General features: G+C 41.1%; 1 protein-coding gene across 1 annotated transcript in view; it reads right to left on the minus strand.

Annotated features, from left to right (window-relative positions):
- The window catches only part of LOC139388312 (fibrinogen C domain-containing protein 1-like), a 233,596-nt gene that overhangs the window by 164,290 nt on the left and 48,925 nt on the right, over positions 1–20,381 (minus strand). Inside the window, exon 3 of the mRNA XM_071134913.1 lies at positions 6,461–6,550. Within this exon, the coding sequence (XP_070991014.1) occupies positions 6,461–6,550 (90 nt within the window). The remainder of the gene's footprint in view (positions 1–6,460; positions 6,551–20,381) is intronic.

Below are 20,381 nucleotides of genomic sequence, written 5' to 3' on the forward strand. Positions count from 1 at the left end.
TCATCAGGCCAAGCTTCTGGCATTGATGGTTTACAATCTGACTTCTATAAGAACTTTTGGGGGTCTATTGGGGGGGATTTTTATGAAGTGGTGTGTGAATCTTTTCATGAGGATTCTCTTCCTGTATGCTGTCAACGTGCTGTGCTTTCATTATTGCCAAAAAAGGGTTATTTGGCTTTTTTTTAAACTGGCGACCTGTTGCATTGTTGTGTGCAGAATATACAATGATATCTAAGTGTCTCTCAAACAGGTCTTATTGTGTACCTGACTGCTCTATTTTTGATAACTTGTTTCTAATAAATAATGTTTTAGATACTTTTAAAGTGTCTGATGTGAATGTGGGTTTGCTTTCTTTGAATCAGAAGGCTTTTGACTGTGTGAACCACAGTTTTTTCTTGGATGAGCTTACTGAATGCTGGGGCCTCATGTATGGTGAAGGTGGTGGGGGGCGGGGGTTGAGCTGCCCCATCCCCGTCCATTGCAGTATTAGGCAGGGATGCCCAGTTTCAGGACAGTTATATTGTCTGGCAATTGAACCAGTTTTTTTTAAGAGCAAGGCTTACTAGTTTCTCTGTGCGATGGGTTTATGAAGGGTTCCACGATAACACTGTCTGCGTATGTGGATGACGTGACAGTTTTTATTACAGGGGGTGAGGATGTTAAGGTTCTCTCAAATGCTCTAAATTGTATGATGGGGCCTCCTCAGATAGTGTCAATTGGGAAAAGAATGATTCGCTGTGGACAGGTCAGCTTCAGATAGGGTCCGCTCCACGGTTGCCAGAGGGGCTTCAGTGGGGCAGAGATGGGATGAAGACTTTGGGAGATTTTCTAGGCTCAATGTCTTTCAAGAAAATAATTGTGAGGGTGTAGTGCAGAAGTTGTGTGCTAGATTGTCTAAGTGAAAATGGGTACTATCCCATCTGTCTTATAGGGGAAGGGTGCTGGTAGCCAATAACCTAGCCACCTCTATCCTGTGGCACATACAGAGACCAGGGGGCTTGATACAAGAGCTTCAGAGGATCCTTGCCAATTTCTTCTGGTCTGGACAACATTGTATTAAAGCTGCAGCCCTATACCTGCCACTGCACAAGGGTGGGTAAGGCCTGGTGGGCATTTCTTCTAGGATCATGGCTTTCTGGCTTCAAGCAGCCCAGAGACAGTTGTACTGTGACGGTTCCAGTTGGGTTGATACAGCCTACACATTGATGAGGAGAGCGGGCTGTTTGGGCTTAGACAAGCCCATTGTCCTCTTAAAGCTAGCTAGATGGGGGATTTGTCTGGCCTGACTACATTCTATGAGTCTGTTATGTAGGCTTGGAGAGTTTTCAACATGTCCTATAAGGCCGGCACGCTGGGATGTGGCTTTTTGAAGAGCCTCTGTTTTATAACACTGTCATCCAGTCCCGTGCTATGGGTTCAGCCAGCCTACGTTCATGTCTGTTAGGTGTGGGGTGTACCAAGCTGGGTCATCTGATGCGCAGCAGGAGCAGATCGTTGGAGGAGCTGGGAGAAAGAGCGGGGATCTGGTCATCTCTCCTACTGAAGAAGGCCATAGCTGAGGTCTGCAATTCCTTGCCGGTACTTACTCGGCAGTATGCGACTGACACTTCCATCTCTGATTGGTGGACGGAGGGTCTGGATTGTGTGTTCCCTGCGCTGAATGTTAGTGCTTTTGAGGGGGCATTAGATGAGGACATGGGGATGCTGCTTTCCTTCGATACCCCGGAGCTGGGGGAGATAAAGCCGGTGGGAAAGAAGACAATGTACACAATATGTGTAAAAGTGTCCCATGCTTCTTCCCTGGAAGGGGTAAAATCGACGAGGTGGGCAGGTGTGTTTGGTCCAGGCACCTCCCCAAAAGGCTGTTGGTGGTCTTTATATAAACCGCCTATTGATAAGAGGACAGCTGACCTCCAATGGAGGATAATACATGGAGCTATAGCCACCAATATGCATCTGGTACACCTGGATCCTACTGTTGGGGAGGGGTGTCCATTCTGTGCTGAGTCTGAAACTCTGGCGCATCTTTTTTTTACAGTGTTCCAGGTTGGTCAGGATGTTTGACCTTATCACCTTATTGCACGCCCAATTTTTCAGTTTTTGATTTGTTAAAAAAGTTTGAAATATCCAATAAATGTCGTTCCACTTCATGATTGTGTCCCACTTGTTGTTGATTCTTCACAAAAAAATACAGTTTTATATCTTTATGTTTGAAGCCTGAAATGTGGCAAAAGGTCGCAAAGTTCAAGGGGGCCGAATACTTTCGCAAGGCACTGTATATGTGAGTGAATGAGATGTTAGTAAAATTCCTGAACTAAGTGTGTTCATCATTCTAGATTGCATCCGGTAGCAACAAGAAGAAGCGCTGTGGTATGTGTGGACCCAAGAAGGACAGGAAGACACAGTACACATGCAGCAAGTGCAATAAATACATCTTCAACACACACACAAACTCTGTCCCTCATGTGGTGTTTAGACCAGCCTTAATTTGTGTTCAATGGGGCTCATTTATCATTTCCATAAAATGCTGTATGTAAAATGTGTCCTTCCAATTTGTTCAGTTCAAAGCAATAAACATCAATATTGATAACCTTGTTTAATTGATATTTGTTCAAGATAAACATGATTTAGTCCACCCATGTCTTGATTATAATAGATTTTTTATTTACAAAAATCTAATTTTTTAAATAAAAAAACAGCCCTTTACTGATAAATGTAATCTAGCAGAGTTAAATGGCAAATATTAACCATGTATGCTGTCTATATTGCTTGTAATTGATATAAGTCAACATCTAAGTATTAAGCATTAAGTATTTTTATGGAAAATGTCATGGCTGTATTGTTTTAAAAACCCAATAATTTTGAGGGTACATCAGACTTGCAAACATTGGGTAAATAACAAAAATATCAAACCACACAAGGGTTAATTGATGTTCAACCATGTTTTTGTTTGTTTGAGTGTTTATCGTGTTGTGGGTTCCCAGACCCAATAAAGGTATTTTAAAACTCAAACTCTCTCTCTCTCTATGGGCCCTGCTCTCGCTACCTCTCTCTGTCTCTCTCTTACTTTCTCCCTCTCACTTTCTCCCTCTCTTCTGTTTCAGACAGCTTTTTCTGGGATGAGAGGAGGCACACTGGGAGGCAAGACCTCCCTGTAGGGACATTACTGGGTCATAGGCTGGTGGCTAGATGACGGGCTCCATCCGCTCATTAGGTAACTAGAAAACCACAGGAGATACAGCAGAGATCACACACACACACACATACATACATACATACATACATACATACCCACAGACCTCCACATACACATTAATATTCTGTACCTCCCCACATGTGGGGTGGTACAGCAACACAAGCTAAATCCATGGTTAATTGAGGTATTTCTATTGAGCCAGGGTTTGCCACCTGTTCTGCTCCATGCGCAAATGTGACATTTAATATGTGATAATCCCCTGAATGCGATCGCCATGGTGATGGAGACACTGACGAGGGTTGAGGCTGACGTCGTGAAGGAGCCCTAAATTCTCCTTGTAGATGAGCACCTCAGTTCTCATCATCCTCTCCTCAGAGAGAGAGGGTAGATGGGGTGAGGTGGTTCAAGGGAGAGAGAGAGAGAAAGGGGGGGATGGAGAGGGAGGAGGGAGAGAAAGAGGGGGAGAAGGAAAGAGAGAGAGAAAGAGAGCAGGGGAGAGAGGGGGAGGGTGAAAGAGAGAGGGGGGAAAGAGGGAATAAAACATGAAGGAAGAGAGAGACGGGCAGAAACAAAAATAATAAGCATAGACAGGCCGAGACAGAGGGTGAAAGCCAGAAAGAGAGAAAATGCCACAGCCATATCATGACAATACAAATCAAATCTAATTGGATTTTATTAACACTTGAGCCGTGCTGTGCTGTTCTCCACAGCTACTGACAGTAAAATGCTTCATCCTATCTCCTCTACTCTCAATGAGAACACTTTAAATCTCCATCTGTGACAATGCCTGGAATAAGAACTCAGATGAACCATGATCATTTGATGACTAACCGTGCCTGAGACGTGAAGACTCTTGTTATGCTTTAGAACTACATTAGAGCCAAGTTAGCATAGGCTTTAGAGCTACATTAGACTCGAGTTAGCCCAGTCTTTAGAGCTACATTAGACTTGAGTTAGCCTAGTCTTTAGAGCTACATTAGACCCAAGTCAGTCTAGTCTTTAGAGATACATTAGACTCAATTTTGCCTAGGCTTTAGAGCTACAAACGACATCCCAAGCAGCGTCCTCAGAGCATGCGCAGACCAGCTGGCTGGTGTGTTTACGGATGTATTCAATCAATGCCTATCCTAGTATGTTGTCCCCACATGATTCAAGATGCCCACCATTGTTCTTGTTCCCAAGAAAGCTAAGGTAACTGAACTAAATGACTATTGCCCTGCTGCACTCACTTCTGTCATCCTGAAGTGCTTTGAGAGACTAGTCAAGGAGCATATCACCTCCACCCTACCTGATACCCTAGACCCACTCCAATTTGAATTTTCCATCCTCGTGATCTATTTTGTGAAGTGCACCAGTCCCTCCTGCTGCAAAGCACCCCCACAACATGATGCTGCCACCCCCGTGCTTCATGGTTGGGATGGTGTTCTTCAGCATGCAAGCCTCCCCCTTTTTCCTCCAAACATAATGATGGTCATTGCGACCAATCAGTTCTATTTTTTTCATCAAACCAGAAGACATTTCTCCAAAAAATACGATCTTTGTCCCCATGTGCAGTCTGGCTTTTTTTATGGCTGTTTGGAGCAGTGGCTTCTTCCTTGTTGAGCGGCCTCTCGTTTTACTGTGGATATAAATACTTTTGTACCTATTTCCTCCAGCATCTTCACAAGGTCATTTGCTATTTTTCTGGGATTGATTTGCACTGTTCGCACCAAAGTATGTTGATCTATAGGAGACAGAACGTGTCTCCTTCCTGAGCGTTATGACGGCTGCGTGGTCCCATGGTGTTTATACTTGCGTACTATTGTTTGTACAGACGAACGTGGTACCGTCAGGCATTTGGAAATTGCTCGCAAGGATAAACCAGACTTCTGGAGGTCTACAATTTATTTTCTGAGGTCTTGGCTGATTTCTTTTGATTTTCCCATGATGTCAAGCAAAGAGGCACTGGGTTTGAAGGTAGGCCTTGAAATACATCCATAGGTACACCTCCAATTGACTCAAATGATGGTAATTAGCCTATCAGAAGCTGCTAAAGCCATGACATCGTTTTCTGGAATATCCCAAGCTGTTTAATGGCACAGTCAACTTAGTGTATGTAAACTTCTGACCCACTGGAATTGCAATACAGTGAATTATAAGTGAAATAATCTGTCTGTAAACAATTGTTGGAAAAATTACTTGTGTCATGCACAAAGTAGATGTCCTAACCGACTTGCCAAAACTATAGTTTGTTAACAAGAAATGTGTGAGGTGGTTGAAACATGAGTTTTAATGACTCCATCTTAAGTGTATGTAATCAACTGTATCACTAGTCAGCTAAAATAACGCATCTCGTCTCATATGTATATACTGTTCTATACCATCTACTGCATCTTGCCTATGCCTATCATTAGTCACATTAAAAAACGGCACTTTAATGTTTACATATCCTACATCACTCATCTCATATGTATATACTGCTCTATATCATCTACTGCATCTTGCCTATGCCGCACGGCCATCACTCATCCATATATGTACATATTCTTATTCATCCTTTACATTTGTGTGTATAAGGTAGTTCTTTAGAATACTTGTTAGATATTATTCCATTGCCGAAACTAGAAGCACAAGCATTTCGCTACACTCGCATTAACATCTGCCAAACATGTGTATGTGACCAATAAAATGTGATTTGATTTACATTAGACCCAAGTCAGCATTGCCTTCTCTGAAAGACACACATACATTGAGCACCAGTGGAGCAGCTTTTTGGGGGGTTTAAGTGCCTTCTGAAGTGCACAACAGCAGGCGATGGCATCTAGGATTTGATACCAGCAACCCTCCAAGTTGCCAGCTCACTTCCCGCCTGATCTTTCCAGTCAGACCCGGGATTCAAACTGTCAAAATTCATGCTTGCTCGCCTTTCTAACCGCTAGGCTACTTGTCACACGACAAGTCACGAGTTACATTAGAGGACTTTCATCTTTCCACAAACACATTTCACCACATAAAACAATAGATATAACTGCAATACTGAATATAAGATTATTCATCATTATTTTAGGATTTGCTTGCATGTTAAAAACTGCACTATAACATAGTTTTGTGTCAGGTTCACAGTGGGATGCTACAGCGTGTAGAATTTTTACGTTGGGCAGGTTGGGTTACAAAACTAGAAGTTTGAGGTGTAAGAGTGTAATCTGGTGGGTCTAGTAGCCTGCATGTGTGTTTGTGTTATAGGTGTGTGTGTGTGAGAGAGGTAAGGTGTGTGGGCGCTCTTACCTTCGTGGGTGAGGGGGTCTCTCTGACTGTGTCTGAGTCTGACCAGCGGTGTTTGATCTGGGAGGAGCTGGGTACACACTCACAGAATGTCTGCATGGAACAAACAAACAAACCGTTGCTGTTGTGTTTGTCGGTGTTGTTTCGATGTGCCAATATTACAGTACACTTTCAGCTCTAGGTATATAACCTCTACAAATGCTCAATTATTGAAAATGAAGCACCAAAATCATGCTATTGTAAAATGATACAGTAACAACAAACATATAAAGAATAAGCCCATGACAGTACACAGACAGACACACACAGAACAACAGAAAATATACATTTAGTACATAACAGGAGGAGAACTGAGGAAGGATACCAGGAATAACTTTGTCTGTCCCAACAAAGATTTCATGTCCCTTCTAAGTCACTGCTGAGTGTGTCTTCAACTTCTCTGCAAAAGTTTACTGTGTGAGTGTGTGTGTGTGTGTGTGTGTCCGGTGAGTGTGTGTGTGCGTGCGTGTTTCCAGTGAGTGTGTGTGTGTGTGTGCGTGCGTGTGTCCGGTGAGTGTGTGTGTGTGTGTGCGTGCATGTGTATTCGTGCATGTGTGTGCGTGCATGTGCATGTGTGCGTGCGTATGTGACATGTGATGCGCATGTGACACGCGACGCGAGCAAGCGCTTGTGTGCTGCAGAAAGTTTAATGTAATTATGCTAGGGCTATGTCCTAGCTGATGGCATTGTAACTGCTTTAGGAGAGTACATGCTGTCCCTGACCTTCTACACACACCATTAACCTGACCAATTAGCCTAGAACCATAGAACAAACACACTCTCAGGACAAATCTCAGTCCAGCCAACTAACACAATGCTGGTACAGACAGTGGATCCCTTACGGAAAAACCACATGAATTTCACGTGAACACGTGTGAACACGTGTGAACACGTGATCTTGTGTGATCTAATGTGATTTAACGTGTAGTTAATGTGATAACATGACAACATGTGAAGTAACATGTGTTAACATAAAGCTACATGTGACAACGTGACCTGTTAGTTTTTCTCTAAGAACCCCTCCTGTTCTCCACTCGTTACCTGTATTAACTGCCCCTGTTTGAACTCGTTACCTATATAAAAGACACCTGTCCACACACTCAATCAAACAGACTCCAACCTCGCCACAATGGCCAAGACCAGAAGGCTGTGTAAGGACATCAGGGATAAAATTGTAGACCTGCACAAGGCTGGGATGGGCTACAGGACAATAGGCAAGCAGCTTGGTGAGAAGGCAACAACTGTTGGCGCAATTATTAAAAATGGAAGAAGTTCAAGATGACGGTCAATCACCCTCAGTCTGGGGCTCCATGCAAGATCTCACCTCGTGGGGAATCAATGATCATGAGGAAGGTGGGGGATCAGCCCAGAACTACACGGCAGGACCTGGTCAATGACCTGAAGAGAGCTGGGACCACTGTCTCAAAGAAAATTAGTAACACACTACGCCGTCATGGATTAAAATCCTGCAGCGTACGCAAGGTCCCCCTGCTCAAGCCAGCGCATGTGTCCAGGCCCATCTGAAGTTTGCCAATGACTATCTGGACAATCCAGAGGAGGAATGGGAGAAGGTCATGTGGTCTGATGAGACAAAAATAGTGGTCTAAACTCCACTCGCCGTGTTTGGAGGAAGAAGAAGGATGAGTACAACCCCAAGAACACCATCCCAACCGTGAAGCATGGAGGTGGAAACATCATTCATTGGGGATGCTTTTCTGCAAAGGGGACAGGACGACTGCACCGTATTGAACGGAGGATGGATGGGGCCATGTATCGCGAGATCTTGGCCAACAACCTCTTTCCCTCAGTAAGAGCATTGAAGATGGGTCGTGGCTGGGTCTTCCAGCATGACAACGACCTGAAACCCACAGCCAGGGCAACTAAGAAGTGGCTCCGTAAGAAGCATCTCAAGGTCCTGGAGTGGCCTAGCGAGTCTCCAGACCTGAACCCAATAGAAAATCTTTGGAGGGAGCTGAAAGTCCGTATTGCCCAGCGACAGCCCCGAAACCTGAAGGATCTGGAGAAGGTCTGTATGGAGGAGTGGGCCAAAATCCCTGCTGCAGTGTGTGCAAACCTGGTCAAGAACTACAGGAAACGTATGATCTCTGTAATTGCAAACAAAGGTTTCTGTACCAAGTATGAAGTTCTGATTTTCTGATGTATCAAATACTTATGTCATGCAATAAAATGCAAATTAATTACTTAAAAATCATACAATGTGATTTTCTGAATTTTTGTTTTAGATTCCGTCTCTCACTGTTGAAGTGTACCTATGATAAAAATGACAGACCTCTACATGCTTTGTAAGTAGGAAAATCTGCAAAATCAGCAGTGTATCAAATACTTCTCCCCACTGTATGTATTAGACCTATGGATTATGGGATGCCTATTGCTAATTATTTTTGAATGCAAGGTATAACACATATTTTCGCTCTTCTCACTTACAGCAAATGATTGCATTTTGTTATTCTATTTAGGCCTAGCTGCCTGTTTTTTTTGTTATGAAAAAGACTACCATCATATGTTCCCCAAAGCTATTACTAGGCTACTTTTGCCTTCTTGCAATGCAATACATCAACCACTAGAAACAGTGTGTCCACATGGTCTACGGGAGGATCAGCGCATTTTCACGTGAAGTTCAGTATTTATAAATGCCTACTCTTTTTGGCTTGGCTAGCTAGTTGACCTGTCAGTCCATCTGCAAATTTGTGGGTCAAAACCACCATAAATTTGCAATAAAACTCCATGTTATCCAAAACCACTGATAAAAAAAGCACAATTAAAAACACTTGCAAATAATTAACTATGTACACATTTACAAGAGCTCTCTGCTTAGGCTGGCTACTAGGATGCCATGGCAACTACAGAACAATGTACCATTTATACTAGATTATCCGCACATGTACCCTAAAAGGTACCGACCAGTACCATGTGAATTCTTATGTGTATTTGTATTTATTATGTAACTCCATTAGCTGCTGCCTTCCAATACATTCACAGAATTCACAACACACTAAGTGCCCTCAGGCCCCTACTCCACCACTACCACATATCTACAGTACTAAATCCATGTGTATGTATGTGTATAGTGCGTATGTTATTGTGTGTGTGTGTGTGTGTGTGTGCCTATGTTTGTGTCGCTTTACAGTCCCAGCTGTTCCATAAGGTGTTATTTTCTCTGTTTTTTTCATCTAATTTTACTGCTTGCATTAGTTACTTGATTTTGAATAGAGTTCCATGTAGTCATTGCTCTATGTAGTACTGTGCGCCTCCCATAGTCTGTTCTGGACTTGGGGACTGTGAAGAGACCTCTTGTGGCATGTCTTGTAGGGTATGTATGGATGTCCGAGCTGTGTGCCAGTACTTTAGACAGACAGCTCGGGGGATTCAACATGACCTCTCATAAATACAAGTAGTGATGAAGTGAATCTCTCCTCCATTTTCAGACAGGAGAGATTGACATGCATATCACTAATATTAGCTCTCTGTGTCCATTCAAGGGCCAGCTGTGTTGCACTGTTCTGAGCCAATTGCAGTTTTCCTAAGTCCTTTTTTGTGCCACCTGACCACACGACTGAACAGTAGTCAATGTGCGACAAAACTAGGGCCTATAGGACCTGCCTTGGTGATAGTGCTGTTAAGAAGGCAGAGCAGCGCTTTATTATGGGCAGACTTCTCCATATCTTAACTACTATTGTATCAGTATGTTTTGACCATGAGAGTTTACAATCTAGGGTTACTCCAAGCAGTTTAGTCATCTCAGGTAGCTCAATTTCCACATAATTTATTACAAGATTTAGTTGAGGTTTATAGCTTAGTGAATGTTTTGTCCCAAATACAATGCTTTTAGTTTTAGAAATATTTAGGGCTAACTTATTCCTTGCAACCACTCCGAAACTAACTGCAACTCTTTAAGTGTTGCAGTCATTTCAGTCACTGTAGTAGCTGACGTGTATAGTGTTGAGACATCCATAGACACTCTGGCTTTACTCAAAGTCAATGGCATGTCATTAGTAAAAAATAAAAAAAAAGCAAGAGGCCTAAGCAGCTACCCTGGGGAATTCCTGATTCTACCTGGATTATGTTCCAGAGGCTTCCATTAAAGAACATCCTGTGTTCTGTTAGACAAGTAACTCTTTATTCACATTATAGCAGGGGGTGTAAAGCCATAACACATGTGTTTTTCCAGCAGCAGACTATGATAATGTCAAAAGCTACACTGAAGTCTAACAAGACAGCCCCTACAATCATTTTATCATACATTTATCTCAGCCAATCACCAGTCATTTGTGTAAGTGCTGTGCTTGTTGAGTGTCCTTCCCTATAAGCGTGCTGAAAGTCTGTTGTCAATTTGTTTACTGTGAAATAGCATTGTATCTGGTCAAACACATTTTTTTCCAGAAGTTTACTAAGTGTTGGTAACAGGCTGATTGGACAGCTATTTGAGCCAGTAAAGTGGGCTTTACTATTCTTGGGTAGCGGAATGACTTTAGCTTCCCTCCAGGCCTGAGGGCACACATGTTCTAGTAGGCTTAAATTGAAGATATGGCAGATAGGAGTGGCAATATTGTCTGCTATAACCCTCAGTAATTTTCCATCCAGATTGCCAGTCCCTGGTAGCTTGACATTGTTGATAGACAACAATCATTTGTTCACCTCTTCCACACTGACTTTACAGAATTCAAAAGTACAATTCTTGTCTTTCATAATTTGGTCCGATACACTTGGATGTGTAGTGTCAGTTTGTTGCTGGCATGACATCCCTATGTTTGATTATCTTGCCAATGAATAAGTCATTAAAGTAGTTGGCAATATCAGTGGGCTTTGTGATGAATGAGCTATCTGATTCAATGAAGCTTTGGGGCATTTAAGGTGCCCAAAAGCATCTTACTATCCTTCTTTATATAATTTATCTTTGTTTCATAGTATAGTTTATTTTTATTTAGTTTAGTCACATGATTTCTTAATTTGCAGTACGTTTGCCAATCAGTTGGGCTGCCAGACTTATTTGCAATATCTTTTGTCTCATCCCTCTCAACCATACCATTTTTCAATTCCTCATCAATCTGCTGGGATTGAACAGTTTTCACAGTCATTTTCTTAATGGCTGCATGCTAATTAGTAACTGGAATAAGCAATTTCATAAATGTGTCAAGTGCAGCGTCTGGTTGCTCCTCATTACACACCATAGACCAGCAAATATTTGTTACATCATCAACATATAAGGTACCTTTGTACCTTTGACCATTTTGTACAGCACGGAATGACGCTGTACCGTAACCATATTCTTATGTTTTTAGTGTTTTATTTTTTTATGATTGTTTTCTACAAATGTTTTTCCTCTTTGACATTACAGAGTATTTTGTGTACACAAAATGAATGGTTCTAAATAGTACCAGATATGGGTTCTTTGGCTTGTAACCATAACAGAACCCTTTATGGTGCTATATAGAACCCTTATTTGAAGGTTCAACAAAGAACCATGCTCATAAGGTTCTAAATAGAACCTGTACGGTGCTTTAAATAACCCTTTCCCAAGGTTCTATAAAGAAACATTACAAAAGGTTCTATATAGCACCAAGCGATATATAACTTTTTTATGTTTCTTTATAGAACCTTTATGGAGAATGGTTCTATAAAGAACCTTTCTCAATCTGAAATATTTTTTTTGTCGATCATTTTGAAGACTTATAAAGGTTTTTTTTTATTATTCTGGACGTATTATATTGTAAAAATGCTACAGGGGTTACTATTGTGTTAATTGAGAAGTTTAATGAAGGGAGCTACCTCTGGAACAGCTGTGAGTTCCTGAGAAAGGGATTGAGAACCACTGACTGATTTTGTCAAATATATTCAATTGACAAAACAACTTCATACCGATAGTCATTTATAATAAATAGAAAGTGGCATAACACAACACATTAGACAAACTAGAATGACACTCTCACTCACAGTTGCACAAAAAGAGCTGGGCATAAACCAACACCCCAAAATATATAAGCTGCCTCCCCCACATTTGAATAATCACTAAACGAGCAAAGAACCCTTTTGCGAATTGTAAAGAACCCTTGAGGAACCCACATTTTTGTTGTGTGTAAAATGATCTACTACTATGTATTGACTTATTTTTCATTCTTTATGCATTGTGAACTGTGCAGAACACAGGGAGAATTATCACTGTGAATCATTGTAATGTTTGTTTATGTTCCAATTGATCCTGCAATGGATGGGTTGCCAACTGGCGATTTGACACGAAAATAAAATGTAATTCATTCATTCATTCACTCATTCATTCTTGCACACATACAGTACACTCCCCATGCCTCCCGCTGTGTTTGTGATTGTGGGATTAAAATGTGACGTGGGTGAGGGTGTGACTTTGTTTGTTTGCTCTGTGTTTGCCTCGACCTAATCTAGCTCCAAAACAGCAAGGGATTTACACCTAAAAGCATATTTTTGGCTTTTATTGGTTGGACCTGGCAGACAGGATTCAATCTGATGAACTGAGATTCAGGCTGGCTGTGAGAAGTGGCAGAGCTTATAGTCAATGTGAGCAGGAAGGGGCAGTGTGTGTGTGTGTAACTTGTGATTTAAAAACATTGGGTGAAAAAATGTGTCGTGGGACAGTGTGTTTGGTTTGTTTGAGATAGGTGTGTGTGTGTGTGTGTGTGTGTGTGTGCACGGAGAGGTGAGGTGAGTTTTAGCTTACTGCTCGCTAATCCAATCTCAAGGAAGAGGCTTAGCACACATTCAGTCCTGGGTATATCATTTACCGGGACAGGGCTCAATAGGTGGGAGGGAGAGAGGGATGGAGGGGGAGAGTGAGATAGAAGGAGAGCATAGCGTAGACAAAGACAGAAGTCAAAGACCAGAAAAAAACTAGTTTTCCATAGACATTAGGGAAAACTTTTGTTGCACAACAAATTCCATTCCAATTCAATTCCCTCTCCCTGTAAATTGAATAAAATTCCATACAAATTCCATGTCAGTCTGTGAATTCAGATTCAATTAAATTCAATTCCAATGTTAAGTAAATTCCAATAATTAAATTCCCAATTCGATATTATCCCCAACAATTTCACGCATTCAAATTCAATTCCACCAGGCTTTAAGGCTGATCATGTCACTATTGAGACAGCCTAGCTATACTGGAAATATGTGTACAGATCCTTGCAACATGAGGCCATGCATTATCATGCTTAAACATGAGGTGATGGTAGCGGATGAATGGCATGACAATTGGCCTCAGGATCTCATCATGGTATCTCTATACGTTCTAATTACCATCGATGAAAATGTATTTGTGTTTGTTGTCTGTAGCTTATGTCTGCCAATACCATAACCCCACCTCCACCATGGGGCAATCTGTTCACAACATTGACATCAGTAAACTGCTCACCCACATGTCACCATGCATGCTGCCATCTACCCGGTACAGATGAAATTGGGATTCATCCGTGAAGAGCACACTTCCTCAGCATGCCAGTGACCATCAAAGGTGAGCATTTGCCCACTGAAGTTGGTTACCACGCTGAACTGCAGTCTGGTCAAGACGTTGGTCCGACAAGCAGGCAGCTGAGCTTCCCTGAGATGGTTTCTGACAGTTTGTACAGAAATTCTTCGGTTGTGCAAACCCACAGTTTCATCAGCTGCCTGTGGGCTGGTCTCAAACAATCCCTTGGGTGACCAAGCCGGATGTGGAGATTATCGTCTGGCGTGGTTACACATGGTCTGTGGTTGTGAGGCCGGTTTGACATACTGGAAAATTCTGTAAAACAACGTTGGCGGCAGCTTATGGTAGAGAAATTAACATTCAATTCTCTGGCTATTACATGCTCCCTCAAAACTTTAGACATATGTGTCATTGTGTTGTGTGATGAAACTGCACACTTTAGAGTGGACTTTTATTGTCCCCTGCACAAGGTGCACCTGTGTAATGATCATGCTGTTTAATCAGCTTCTTGTTATGCCACATCTTTCAGGTGGATGGATTATCTTGGAAAAGGAGAAATGCTCACTAACAGGGCAGTTAACACATTTGTGCACAGAATTTGTGCAACAATTTGAGAAATATGCTTTCGGTGCATATGGAACATTTCTGGGATCTTTTATTTAAGCTCATGAAACATTTTTCATGTTGCGTTTATAGTGTTGTTCAGTGTACAATTTACAGCCCAGGTCACACATACCTGATAGCTTTATCTCAAACCTAAACAGGTGTGGTTAGTTTTTGCCTCTTAATTGAGCGGAATGGTTTAGACCTTGGAGTGTTGTTTGTTACATTACTATTCAATTTCATTCCGAAGCGTATTCTAGATGTGTATTTAAGATTGATTTGATGAGTTTCTACATTATGTTGGCATGTATTTTGAGGCGAATCTACTGAATTCTTACATTGGTTTTTTAATCCGCCTGCCTTTTCCTTAGATATCTTGGATCAGCTCAATAGTCCGTGAGACATCATCCTCTAGTAGTAAACAAACTCTGTGTGAGCCCACTAGCTACACACACACACACACACACACACACACACACACACACACACACACACACAACCCACTAGCTACACTTTCCTTAAGCCCACACTGGAGAAATAAAGATATAAAAAACATAGACCTACACACGATCTGAATGTGAATACGTTGACAAGCGGGCTGTGGTGGTGTAAGTGAGTCATTTGTGTTGTTTGCTGTTGCAGTGAAAGTAGGAGCTGAATGTGAATAGGTTTAAAGGAACTGAAGGCCCCTCTGTGTAACTGTTTGTGGTCACTGTAAAAATTAATAACTCAGTGAGAATGGTTTTAAATGAGTTCCAGGCACCACTATTACCCTCTATTGTGTTTGTACTGTGTTTTCCGTGGCTCCATCAAAATAGAGGGTTATGGGATGCAGATTCAAGGCTTTTATTCTTCTGACTACACCAGGGGCAACTCAAACACTGCACGCATGACCACCTGCATACTTTGTGCAAAGAAACATGCAGAGAATCTGAATCACTTAGGACCAACATACATACATGAATACACAACTAGATGGGAAAATGGGAATACTTGTCTCCTTTAAACACACACACATGCACACACACACACACACACACACACACACACACACACACACACACACACACACACACATACAAACATACACAAACAGGCAGGGAGGCACGCACACACACACACACACACACACACACACACACACACACATACAAACATACACAAACAGGCAGGGAGGCACGCACACACACACACACACACACACACACATGTGCACACACACACACACACACGCACACGTAAATAGACCACCAATGTCTCTTTGCAGTTCACAAGTGTTTTTTCCTCTTTCAATGATCATTAAAATGTAGGGGAAAATATTTATGGGATGCTGTTTGTGCCCAGCTCTTTTTGTGCAACTTTGAGTGAGAGTGTCATTACAGTTGATCTAATCTGTTGAGTTATGATATTACATGTTACACTGTACATGATTATAGTCTGTAATGGTGTCTTGTGTCAATTGAGAGCAGTTATCTAAGTAAGTACTTTTCAAATTCTCACTTTAGGGACCTCCAGCTGTTCCAGAGCTAGCATACCTGACTCAACTTGCTACTAAACAAAATAATATAATCTATGGAACTTTAACCTTTTGTAACTAGGGGGCAGTATTTTCATTTTTGGATAAAAAATGTTCCCGTTTTAAACGGGAATTTTTGTCATGACAAGATGCTCGACTATGCATATAATTGACAGCTTTGGATAGAAAATACTCTGACGTTTCCAAAACTGCAAAGATATTGTCTGTGAGTGCAACAGAACTGATGTTACAGGCGAAACCCAGATACAAATCCAACCAGGAGGTGCCCCATATTTTGAAAGCCCTGCAATGACTCCTTATATGGCTGTGAATGGGCTACGAATGAGCTTACGCTTTCTACGTATTCCCCAAGGTGTCTACAGCATTGTGACATCTTTTTACCCATTTATGTTGAAGAATAGCCGTAAGGGACTACATTGAGCATGTGGTCACATGATGGCTCCCGCAGAAAATCTTGCGTAAAGTACTGAGGTAGCCATTATTCCAATCGCTTCTAATGAGAAACCAATTGTCCCGACGGATATAGTATCGAATAGATATGTGAAAAACACCTTGAGGATTGGTTCTAAACAACGTTTGCCATGTTTCTGTCGATATTATGGAGCTAATTTGGAAAAAAGTTTGGCGCTGTAGTGACCGCATTTTCCAGTCGATTTCTCAGCCAAACGTGAAGAACAAACTGGAGCTATTTCGCCTACAAAAATAATATTTTTGGAAAAAAGGAACATTTGCTATCTAACTGGGAGTCTCCTGAGTGAAAACATCTGAAGTTCTTCAAAAGTAAATGATTTAATTTGATTGCTTTTCTTATTTTTGTGAAAATGTTGCCTGCTGCTAGCAGGGCATAATGCTATGCTAGGCTATGATAAACTTACACAAATGCTTGTCTAGCGTTGGCTGTAAAGCATATTTAGAAAATCTGAGATGACAGTGTGATTAACAAAAGGCTAAGCTGTGTCTTAATATATTTCATTTGTTATTTTCATGAATAGTAAGATTTTCTAGGAAGATATATGTCCGCTGCTTTATGCTAATTCGTTTGAGGCGATGATTACGCTCCCGGATCCGGGTTTGAGAGTCGCAAGAACAGTTTTTAATATGGCTATTAAACCAGAATATAAAAAAACCCAGTATGGTTCTACAAAGAACCTTTGAGATTAAGAAATATTTTTTATAGAACCTTAGGGAAGGGTTCTATATAGCACCAAAATGGGTTCTGCTATGGTTACAAGCCAAATAACGCTTATTTGGCACTATTTTAGAACCATTTGTTTTTAGTGTGTATGAAAGGATGAAAGAACAGACTGAAGACACAGGGTAGAGATATCTTCCATTCATATGGATGTCACACACATGTCCCGGAACCAAACTGCTTGATTGGCGTGTAACCATAGTGGAACCCTTTTTGGTGCTATATAGAACCCTTTATTGAAGGTTCAATAAAGAACCATGTTCATGAGGTTCTAAATGGAACCTGTATGGTGCTATAAAGAAACCTTTCCTAAGGTTGAGTAGACACTGTATGTATTCTCCCCCTGAGTCGATACATGTTAGAAACACCCTTCGCAGCGATTCTTTGGTAAGTTTCACACCTGTATTGTGCAATATTTGCCCATTATTCTTTTCAAAATTATTCAAGCTCTGTCAAGGTGTTGGGGATCATGGCTTGACAGCAATTTTCAAGTGTTGCCATAGATTTTCAAGCAGATTTAAGTCAAAGCTGTAACTTGGCCACTCAGGAACATTCATTGTGTTCTTGGTAAGAAACTCCAGTGTAGATTAGGCTTTGTGTTGTAGGTTGTTGTCCTGCTGAAAGGTACATTTGTCTCCCAGTGTCTGGTGTAAAGCACACTGAAGCAGGTTTTCCTCTATGATTTTGCCTGTGCTTAGCTGCATCCCGTTTCTTTTCCTCCTGAAAAACTACCCAGTCTTTGCCAATGACAAGCATACCCATACCATGACGCAGCCACCACAATGCTTGAAAATATGGAGGCAGTTACTCAGTGATGTGTTGTGTTGGAATTTCCCCAAACATAAGGCTTTGCATTTAGGCCTCCAAAAAAAATGTATCCCCTTGCCATGTTTTTTTGTTGTTGCATGTTTTGGAATACTTTTACTCAGTATATTTGTATTATTTGTCACTTAAGCATTATTGTGGAGTCATTACAATGTTGTTGATCCACCTTCAGTTTTCACCCACCACAGCCAATGAACTCTGTAGCTGTTTTAAAAACACCAGTGGCCTCATGGTGACATCCCTAAGCAGTTTCCTTCCTGTCCTGCCGCTCAGTTCAGAAGGAACGACTGCATCTTTGACGAGTCTGGCAGGTTTAATAAATTATCCACAGCATATTTACTAATTTGACCAAGAAATATTCAATGTCTAATTTGTTATTGTAACCTGTATACTAATCACTGCCATTCTTTGTGAGGCTTTTAAAAATCTGATGTATGTATGGGGGACAGAGGCAGGGTTAGTCATAAAAAAATGATGTCAACCCCTATTATCTACACAGAGTCAGTCCATATAATTTATTATGTGATTTGTTAAGCCAAATGTTACTTCTGAACTAATTTAGGCTTGCCTAAACAAAGGGGGTGAATACTTAAGCAATTCATTTATTTGAGTTATTTCATTTGTATTCATTTGTGGAGTATTCTGTGGAGATCAATGACAAAAAATTACAATTGCATATATTTCAATCCCAATTTTTCAAAACAACAAAATGTGAGAGAGAAAAAAAAGTTCAAGGGGGTGTAGACTTTCTATAGGGTGAAAAGGGGATTCTGCTATGGTTATATAGACTCCTTTTTTTATGGTTCTTTATATAACGTTTATGGAGAATGGTTCTATAAAGAACCTTTCTAAATCTGAAAAGTTATTTGTAGATCATTTTGAAGAACCACATTTTTTTTATTATTTTTATTCTGGTCAGCCATATTATATTGTTAAAATTCCTATAAGGACTATTGTGTTCATTAAAGATGCACTATGCAGAAATCTCTCTGCCATTTCCTGGTTTCTAAAATTCTAATAGTTCATCTAATTTCAGTTTGTGACAAAACACACAAGCATAGTGTAGATAATAAATGTACCATCTAAACCTAAATATTGTATTTTCAAATATTTGAAGCTGGTGTACAAAACCGAAAGTTAAACAAACAAAACTTAAGAAGAGGAATCATAGAAATAGCACTCATATAATATAGCTACTGCTTCTTAGACTTGCTTTCATTGAAAATGACAGATATACATACATTTCTATTTGGTCAGGTAACCCAAAAAGTTGCATGTTGCAGATTTATCAAATGTACTTAATCGAACAACCTCTGGAAGAGCTGGGAGATCCTGGGAAGAGAATCACTGACTGATGTAGTCAGCCATTCTGAGTTGAAACAAGGCCATAGAGGACTCTTTCACAAGACACCATAACTGGCTACAGCCATATATAATGTGCAATGGCATAACACAACACATTGGAGAAACAGGAAAGACACTCTCACTCATGGTGACACAAAAAGAGCTGTGCGCAAACCAACCCCCAACATATTTGAATGAGCCACCTACCCTACATCTTAATGATCACTTAAAGAGCTAAGAACTATTTTGTGAACTGTAAATAACCATGAAAGAGGTCAGAGGTACAGTAAGTACATGTGAGTATAGCTAGATGGTAGACTGTCCTTCTCTCGGCACATATCAAAGCTGCAGACTAAAGCTGAATCTAGACTTGGTTTCCTCTATTGTAATCGCTCTTCTTTCACCCCAGCTGCTAAACTAACCCTGATTCAGATGACCATGCTACCCATGCTAGATTACAGAGACATAGTTTATAGATTGGCAGGTAAGGGTGCTCTCGAGTGGCTAGACGTTCTTTACCATTCGGCCATCAGATTTGCCACCAATGCTCCTTATAGGACACAACACTGCACTCTATACTCCTCTGTAAACTGGTCATCTCTGTATACCCGTCGCAAGACCCACTGGTTGATGCTTATTTATAAAACCCTCTTAGTCCTCACTCCCCCTATCTGAGATATCTACTGCAGCCCTCATCCTCCACATACAACACCTGTTCTGCCAGTCACATTCTGTTAATAAATGTCCCCAAAGCACACACTACCATGCTCTGTTGTCATGTGTTGCTGCCTTGCTATGTTGTTGTCTTAGGTCTCTCTTTATTTAGTGTTGTGTTGTCTCTTTTGTCGTGATGTGTGTTTTGTCCTATATTTATATATATATAAAAAAATAAATCCCCCGTCCCCGCAGGAGGCCTTTTGCCTTTTGGAAG

The sequence above is a fragment of the Oncorhynchus clarkii genome, chromosome 29, assembly GCF_045791955.1.
Source record: "Oncorhynchus clarkii lewisi isolate Uvic-CL-2024 chromosome 29, UVic_Ocla_1.0, whole genome shotgun sequence".
Lineage (NCBI taxonomy): Eukaryota > Metazoa > Chordata > Actinopteri > Salmoniformes > Salmonidae > Oncorhynchus > Oncorhynchus clarkii.